Raw genomic sequence first — 8,592 nt, 5'->3', positions numbered from 1 at the left:
CCAGCCATTGTATAATGTAAATTTGTTAATTAATAGATGTTATTAATATGGGCAACACATGCCCTTAAAGTTAGAATTAACCTTTTTATTGGTACAGAATTGTATATGCTTTTATATACATCATTAAAAACAATTAAGAACATACTTCTATATAATACTAAAATTTGATTTTGAGAGAATATTATAATACATTGTTGCATTACACCCACATGAAAACACTCTCAGACATGTTTTTTGCTTGTAAACTTCTTTAGAATTTATTTGAAGCATTGTCTGTAATCAATACATAACTGTAACTTCAATGTGTGAAATCTCGCAAGAATTACACTTCTGTCCCTGCGATGGACCCATTTTTCCTGATTTCTGAACCACTGGACATATTAAAATGTCATTATTTCTTCTCTAGAATTCCACATTCAACTGTTGATGATCTATAAATCTTTCTCATACAGGACTTCATCTATGAGAACATCGTTGTCGTCGACAGGGATTTCTGGAAGCAGCTGCTCTTTGAAGGCGAGGGCGATGGTGTAGGGCTTTCCTTTGGGGTGCTTCATACAGCGCTCCAGGTAGGTGTCGTAGAAACCCTTCCCTCGGCCCAGACGCTTCCCCAGACTGTCAAAACCCAGCCCTGGCATCAGGATCAGATCCAAACCTGGTGTAGGAAATATTGTTTTCACTTAACATAAGTCTAGTTGTAAAAGCTGTTGATGTGTGCCTAAAACATATGCATTGTACTTACAAAGGCTTACTTGAGTTAAGGTAATTTTAAAACTGCATAGTGAACTTGATTACTTACTTTTAATTTACTCTTGAGTGAGTAAAGACTTTACAGAGTTATTATTTCTTGAATATTTAAAGATTGTGAAATGGTCCGTTTTTTACATGTGGACATTCTATTCTCCTTTATTGTTGCACTGAAAATAAATGTGTTTTTATATTTTTTACATATTTGGGTTTTGAATCAAAAAGTTCTGTCAACAAGGTACCACTTGTAAGTATGATTTTTTTCTTAGCAGTGAGAAATAATTACTTATGCATCATATTATTTAAATATATACATTGGTGGCGCATACATATTATCAACTTTGAGGGACTTGCAGCCTACTTTACTACGTACAATTTGAAAGCAAATACTGTAATTGTTGTCGGTTCAATGGATAAATATAAGATATAAGTAAACTAAAGAATTATGATGTCCTTTTAGGGATTAATATACCATGCATGCAGTATAAAAAGCCATTAAAGTTAGCTCAAATGTTACCAGGTTTTACACAAGAATGCATCACTTATTATAATCCATTGATATATATATTTATTATTTATTATATGAGTGATTTAAGTAAAAGTATATTTTGATGCAACAACTTTATAACCTAAGTAACGTTTTGAATGCATGATTTGTACATGTAACACTGTCTGAATAAAATAAGGATATAATTCCTACCTCCTGCAGACAGTGCCTCCTCTCTGCTGCTGTCCTCTGCTGCAGGCTGCTGGATGTTCCACGCAGTGAGCGGCAGGGTCTCCATGTCCTGCAGACTGCGGAGCTGCAACATGTCCATGTGGTTGCTGCTGCTCTCATATCTGGGAATAAAGCAGCTTTTCCCACATTTAAACACGTCTCTGATGATCTCCTCTGTGCGCACCTCATCGTGCATGCTCAGAAACACTGCGATCCTCTTGCAGGACACATACTTGGGGTGTCTGAACAGCAGTTTGGAGAGGACCGAAGACTGTCGTAGCTTCTCCTCGTCACTTAACGCTGCTACACGCCGCTTTATTTCTTTCCTTAAAGCTTGCTTTGCTGCACGCAGGGCGGCCATTCTTCCCGTTATAACTTTAAATAGTCTGAATAAAAGTTGATTTAACAAATAAGTATTCTAAGTTTGTTCTGCACGCGTTTGCTACTGTGAACAATGCGATTTCAACATGGACAGCCTATCTTTTCGCTTTTTAGAAGTTAAACATTAACAAGTAGGACTGCAAACACATGGCAGGGGTTGAAAACGGTCAAAAAAGTAATGACAGCAAGGATTGTGTTAACCATGGAGTGTTAACCCCTAATATTACAATAAACAGTCCAGCAAAGACTCCACGCGCCGCGTGACTGTGATGTCAGCTGCATGCCGGAAGTCAAACTTTTTTTTTTAACAAATTAGAAGTACAGATTTTTTTCAGAAAAAATTACAGAGAAACCATAAACAACATGCATAGGCCTACTACCATAATATTTTAATAATATAATTTCTAACAACAGCAAACCTGTGGAGGGGTAAATCTCCCTTGTTTATTCTTTATTTTTGTTCGAGTAAATATTGTATTATATTAGTTTATTTCCCGTTTGAGATTTTGGTTTATAAATTCAACAAAACAAAATATATTTTTTTGAAAACTACAAACAACAAAACATGTTTTTTTTACATACTACACTACAGGACTACATACATGACATTTGATGACGTCAATTTACAACGACGGCCCTGACACATGGTAAAACATATTTTAGTTTTTTTTTTTATTGTACAAAACTGTTAAAACGTGTCCCCTGTTAGGTGTTTAATTGTTGTTAACGGTTTATTGACAACAACAGCGTCATTTAATTAAATGCATTTTACAATAAAAAATGAATTGCATCAGTCGTTCTGAAAGGACCCCGTTGGATGAGTCACACGAGTTGAAGCCACTATCTTTGTATTTTGTCAATGCAAATAAATATATAACCTAGGACGTGTATTAAGTATATATGTTTTCTACCAACTGTACAACAATATGAGATAATTTGATGGGAAAAAATTGGCACAGAGAAAGAGTCGTTTTTAGCAGTTGATCAGGCATTCGCCGCAGCCGCCTCCTTCATTGCCTTTTCATTCAAGATGGCGGGTGACGAGTTTGGTAGTACAACGCTGGGCCAGCCTCATCTGGCTAGACAAGACCTTAGTACTCTGGTAAGTGTCAGTTTAACGGATTTAAGATTTATGTTTATTTGTATTGGGGATTGTTGGTCCGGTGTGTTTCCAAAATGAACCCTTAAAGTGCGGATTCTTACCGCTAACAGTCGCCGGTGCTACTACGCCGGCACATGACGACAGGCCCGGCGGGGCGGATAGTCAACGTACCCGCAACACTATTTCCCCTGGATAGACGTTAAACTAAACTCAAATAAAGATTTCATGATTACACAAACGGTTACACGTTATATTTACAGCGCCGTTGTAATTGCCAGCTTTGTAGTACGCCAGTTTTATCTGCTTAGCCCTGTTGGATTAAATCGTTAGCATCATATGCTAAATGTAACTAAAATCTACATTGTCAATGGGAGTCGTAACTGTGATGGAAGGAGCCATGTTGTTCAATATATTCCTTTTCATTCCAGGCGTATTACAGCAGATGTAATCGTCATATCTGAAATATGTGGATACTAGTATACTAGACCACATACTCAAATACGTTTTAATCAGTAGACAAAGAACATGATACAGACGGCATGCTTTGTTATAAAGCCAGTTTTAATATGTTCAGTTATCTTTCATGTCATTTTTAATAAAATCAAATATAATAGCCATAGGAACTGAGCATCTACTTCATATGTTTGCAGTCAGTGTGGGGCATTGGTCAGTGTGGGGCATTGGGGTAGCTCTCTTGTTTCTTTTCACCTCCAGGATTAAAGCGAAAGGGTCAGCGCTGCACTGCTCACAAACAAAACCTTTCAAATGATCTGTTTTTCAGTTTAGGTTGACTAATGCAAGTTTTTTTCTTCTGTTACAGAATGTGTCTACTTTGACACCTCTCTCGAGAGAGATTATTAGCAGACAGGCCACCATCAATATTGGTAAGTGAATCCTGCCAACTATTGGTTGACATTTTGTGTCTTTCAGCTTGTTGAAAATTATAAGTCAAGACTTCCTGTTTTGACATGTCTTCTTCTCCCAGGCACCATTGGTCATGTGGCCCACGGAAAGTCCACAGTAGTGAAGGCCATCTCTGGTGTCCACACTGTTAGATTCAAGAACGAGCTTGAGAGGAACATCACCATCAAGCTAGGATATGCTAACGCTAAGGTACGTGGGGGATTTAGTTGTCTTGTCTACCTGATATCTTCCTCCTTTTGAGAAAACTGTGTTTTACTTGTTTGGATTATAATTGCAAGATTTGTCTTATTACTTGGGGTCAAGTACTTCCACACCAACAACATGATGTGTGTGTGCGCCTATATTGTTAGTCGCTCCCGTAAAAACGTCATGCTGCACACGCATGTTATGGAAAAAGCTATGACAGTTTCCGATTATAGCTGATCAACAGGTGTGTTTTCTATGTCTCAGTTTGCAAGTAAAGTCAATTAATCACTTAAATAAAGAAGCAGAGAGTGCTTTTAAAGCCACACTTTTCCCTGTAAAGAAATGCCTTCAATTTGACACTACCATAGGATGCAAATCATTAAAATCGACTGGACATTTCCTTGTTTGCAGGTCTATAAGCTGGACGACCCCAGCTGTCCCAGGCCCGAGTGCTACAGGTCGTGTGGCAGCAGCACACCTGATGAGTTCCCCTCAGACATCCCAGGCACCAAGGGCCACTTCAAACTGGTCAGGTGAGTCTGAAGAGAGAGTGAGACAGGGTGGTCATTTCCCCCCTGCAGGGATTAAGCCTTTTCATCTGATCCTTTAAATCCTTTGAGATCAGTTTGACCCTGAAATAGTTTTTCATGAATGGGACTTTTGCTCTTCCTTCTCCCAGGCACGTGTCATTTGTGGACTGTCCCGGTCACGACATCTTGATGGCAACCATGTTGAACGGAGCCGCCGTCATGGACGCAGCTCTCCTGCTCATTGGTAAGCCTCTGAAGCCTAACTCCCACCAGCAAGACAAACTTCAGCCCCAGTTTCTTTTTAAAATCTCTGACGTTGTTTCTTTTCTCCAGCGGGTAACGAGTCGTGTCCTCAGCCCCAGACGTCAGAGCATCTGGCCGCTATCGAGATCATGAAGCTGAAGCACATCCTCATCCTGCAGAACAAGATCGACCTGGTGAAGGAGAGCCAGGCCAAAGAGCAGTACGAGCAGATCCTCTCCTTCGTACAGGGTGAGTCAGCGTGAATCTGCACTAAAGAACAGGATATGGCTAATCCATTTTAAACAGAAAGCAAAACATTCTGCCCTACAAGAAAACATCCCCTGAAGCTTTCCCTTCTTATAAAGAGACAATTTATGTGACATTTAGCAACTCTGCACCATATCATCAGAAAACACCTTACGCCTGTTTATCTGTATGCAGATTATTCATGTTTCAAAATGGATCACAATATTGGTGTCACAATCATCTTTTATCATCCTCTAAGCCAGTGATTCTCAAACATTTTCAATAATGTACCCCCTTTGAAAAAAAAAATAATTCAGCCAAGTACCCCCTGATCAGCGCAAAAACTATTTGTTAGGGGAAAAAAAGCCTATATAAAAGAGGTACAGCGCTGCACCATCAGTGTCTGATTTATTAAAACAACAACATGAGAAACACTTAAATGCTACATTTCAAATGTTTACAATCCATCACTAAATTCATGGCAAACCAATTTTAACATCATGCAATAACACTGAGACGACATTAGTTGCATTGAACTGATCTTTTTAACAAGTTGTACTTACAATGTAGTGAGAAACATGGGCTTGAGCTTCACTGAGGATCTTTGTCATTCTGACAGGGAGGCAAACTGCAGTTATTACACTTCACGTTTTGAAATATGTGTAACTGTTAATATAAAACCCACACTGCTCAAACTTCGTTACTCGTTTTTTTTCATTAACATAAAATAAATCTCACGTACCCCCTGCAGTACTCCAACGTACCCCTAGGGGTCCACGTACCCCCATTTGAGAACCACTGCTCTAAGCTGTTATTTTGCAGGATTTGATGTGTGTGATGTTTGTCCTGCAGGCACAGTGGCAGAGGGCGCTCCCATCATTCCTATCTCAGCTCAGCTGAAGTACAACATCGAGGTGGTTTGCGAGTACATCGTCAAAAAGATCCCAGTTCCCATCAGAGACTTCACCTCTGAACCCAGACTCATTGGTAAGAAACAGGTCTTTCTTTGTCATGTTTTTATCCTTGCATATTACACTTTCCTTTCAATTTTGTGCGGTGAAATCTCATGCATGCCTCTTTTTTTTTTCAGTTATCAGATCTTTTGATGTGAACAAGCCCGGCTGTGAGGTGGATGACTTGAAAGGAGGTGTTGCTGGAGGAAGTATCCTTAAGGGTGTGCTCAAGGTGCGATGTTCTTTATACTTGAACATGTGAACACAGTATTTTATGCAGTCGCCTACAACAGTTTTTCTCTAACCCCTCCTCCTCTGTATGTGGCCTGCAGGTGGGTCAGGAGATCGAGGTGCGGCCCGGCATCGTGTCCAAAGACCACGAGGGAAAGCTGATGTGCAAACCCATCTTCTCCAAGATCGTGTCTCTGTTTGCAGAGCACAACGACCTGCAGTACGCTGCACCTGGAGGCCTTATCGGTACGCCCACACGCACCTAAATAAACCGAGATGTATTCTTTGAAATGATGAGAGAGAATACCTATACATTAAAAGATATATAGTTGCATAATCTGTGTCTGTGTGCAGGTGTGGGCACTAAGATCGACCCCACCCTGTGCCGAGCGGATCGTATGGTGGGTCAGGTTCTGGGTGCAGTGGGAGCGCTGCCAGAAATCTTCACCGAGCTCGAGATCTCCTACTTCCTGCTCAGGAGGCTGCTGGGAGTCCGCACGGAGGGAGACAAGAAGGCGGCCAAGGTGAGATGTGCAGCAAGGGAAATGTAGTCCAAAGGTTTACTGAACTTAAAGAGAGGAAGGATGTTTGGCCGTTGACTGTAAGATGCGAAGAGGCTAGTCTTAATCCTGCATTTCAGAATCAGAAATCCTTAATTAGTTCCACAGTGCATATGACAATAATATTTTTTGAAAAGATTCTGATAAAAACGTGCTGGAATTAAGAGGTCTGTCGTGGATATTTGTGTAGTTCTGTCCCAAAGACTGATACTCTGCGATCACCCAGAATCTGATGATTGTTCTGAACTGTTTCTTTGTTTTGTGCCTCTGCAGGTCCAGAAGCTGTCTAAGAACGAGGTTCTGATGGTGAACATCGGCTCGTTGTCCACAGGAGGACGTGTTAGCGCTGTGAAGGCTGATCTGGCCAAGATCGTCCTCACCAACCCTGTCTGCACAGAGGTCGGAGAGAAGATCGCTCTGAGCCGACGTGTGGAGAAACATTGGCGGTGAGGAACTAAGTCTGCACTTTACAAAGCTGGACAAACCAGGGTTATGACGGAGCAATAATAATATAGTTGTCAGGGAAATATTATTTAATGTTTACTGCTGCTTTTGGTACCTTTTTTTATTTTGATTCTCAGCCCCCTTACCCTCTCTGGGTCTTGGTTTCATGTTTGCCTAAAGATGTATACAAACTAAAAGGTTTTGTCCATGCCTATACAGACACCTTTTTGAATTTTAACAGTTTTTAGTTTTTCAAGGTTAGCAGTTTCTTCAACTCATATATACTTCCTGAAAAATGCTGGATTTTCAACATTATATGAACAGCTAGTAAAATAAAGAAAGCTTTGGTATATTTACAGCATTGATTGTTGTGGGTATCTGTACAATCTATTTATCACAATTGCATTTATGTAGTGTAAAAAGCTTCACGAGTAATGAAGCTTGATATACGAAACATAAAATATTTACAGTTTGAAAAGAAAGAAGAAAAAAATGTCTTTATACTGTTGTCTAATTGGCTCCTCTCTTTCCTTCCTCAGTCTGATTGGATGGGGGCAGATCAGGAGGGGTGTGACCATCACACCCACAGTGGACGATGACTGAAGATAGATTTCAACAAAAAGGAGCTTCACCACAACCATCACACTCTTCTTGGCTTTTTGTTGCTTTTTTATTTTATTTTTTCCACGAGGAGAAAGGAAGGAGAACAGGACATGTTAGAGTTTTAAAGACTCCTCCGCCCTCTGCTCCTTTTCTTCAGCAGCAACATGAGGAGGTCCAGTTTACTTTCTTCCTGTTTTTTTTATTCTGCAGAAGAAAAAGAGCAGAGAAGGAGAGGATGCTCTTTAAACTCATAATCCTCCATAGAAAGTTTGCTGCATTCAGACAGAGACCTGGAGGTTCATTCGGTGCAGAAAGAATCCTGTACTGTCCACAGATTTCAGTCGGATAATAAAATACATTTGGACAAAAATGTGCTTGTCTTTTTGTCTGGTTTAATTTATCTTACTTGTGTCATGTTGTTGCAGCCAAAAATTAATTGAAGGAAAGTATAACCCTTTAAAATCACTTGACACTCCATAAATGTATTTATCTCTATGGATTTAAACTGAATCTTAAAAAGCACTTTTGATCTATACTTTTATATGAATGTTAAATGCAACCACTTGGAAGTAAAACTCAGAAAAAAATGTATAACTTTTTTTATTTATATACAGTCAAAGAGAATCTTAAACTGCTTCCCATTTTTGTGAACTTTTGAAGAAAATAGCTCGTTTAGCTTGGGGGTAAAATCACATGTTACTAATTCAATATTAAAATTGTCCAA

At 39.6% G+C, this 8,592-nt stretch overlaps 2 protein-coding genes across 2 annotated transcripts; one reads left to right on the top strand and one right to left on the bottom strand.

The window, feature by feature from the left end:
- Window positions 1–230: 230 nt before the first annotated feature.
- On the bottom strand, window positions 231–2,130 carry mthfs (5,10-methenyltetrahydrofolate synthetase (5-formyltetrahydrofolate cyclo-ligase)). The gene is made up of 2 exons (XM_034206052.1): window positions 1,448–2,130; window positions 231–655 (listed from the first exon to the last, which is right to left on the bottom strand). Exons 1-2 carry the CDS (start codon window positions 1,824–1,826, stop codon window positions 432–434), a joined length of 603 nt encoding a protein of 200 aa, XP_034061943.1. The 5' UTR covers window positions 1,827–2,130; the 3' UTR covers window positions 231–431.
- Window positions 2,131–2,687: 557 nt separating this feature from the next.
- eif2s3 (eukaryotic translation initiation factor 2, subunit 3 gamma) lies at window positions 2,688–8,238 on the top strand. The gene is made up of 12 exons (XM_034206048.1): window positions 2,688–2,948; window positions 3,769–3,832; window positions 3,934–4,061; window positions 4,470–4,591; window positions 4,738–4,832; window positions 4,922–5,080; window positions 5,930–6,064; window positions 6,168–6,262; window positions 6,363–6,507; window positions 6,616–6,785; window positions 7,095–7,267; window positions 7,805–8,238. Exons 1-12 carry the CDS (start codon window positions 2,877–2,879, stop codon window positions 7,866–7,868), a joined length of 1,422 nt encoding a protein of 473 aa, XP_034061939.1. The 5' UTR covers window positions 2,688–2,876; the 3' UTR covers window positions 7,869–8,238.
- Window positions 8,239–8,592: the final 354 nt, after the last annotated feature.

The sequence above is a fragment of the Gymnodraco acuticeps genome, unplaced genomic scaffold (genome assembly GCF_902827175.1).
Source record: "Gymnodraco acuticeps unplaced genomic scaffold, fGymAcu1.1, whole genome shotgun sequence".
Classification (NCBI taxonomy): Eukaryota; Metazoa; Chordata; class Actinopteri; order Perciformes; family Bathydraconidae; genus Gymnodraco; species Gymnodraco acuticeps.
The sequence above is the reverse complement of the archived record's forward strand: the minus strand, read 5'-3'. Positions and strand labels throughout refer to the sequence as shown.

Excerpts from the sequence above, each read along its gene's own strand:
- mthfs (XM_034206052.1), bottom strand. The coding sequence starts at position 1,826 with ATGGCCGCCCTGCGTGCAGCAAAGCAAGCTTTAAGGAAAGAAATAAAG. Across the intron at positions 656-1,447 it reads GGAGGCACTGTCTGCAGGAG|GTTTGGATCTGATCCTGATG; the intron begins GTAGGAATTATA and ends TTCCTACACCAG.
- eif2s3 (XM_034206048.1), top strand. The coding sequence starts at position 2,877 with ATGGCGGGTGACGAGTTTGGTAGTACAACGCTGGGCCAGCCTCATCTG. Across the intron at positions 2,949-3,768 it reads GACAAGACCTTAGTACTCTG|AATGTGTCTACTTTGACACC; the intron begins GTAAGTGTCAGT and ends CTTCTGTTACAG. Across the intron at positions 6,508-6,615 it reads TGCACCTGGAGGCCTTATCG|GTGTGGGCACTAAGATCGAC; the intron begins GTACGCCCACAC and ends GTCTGTGTGCAG.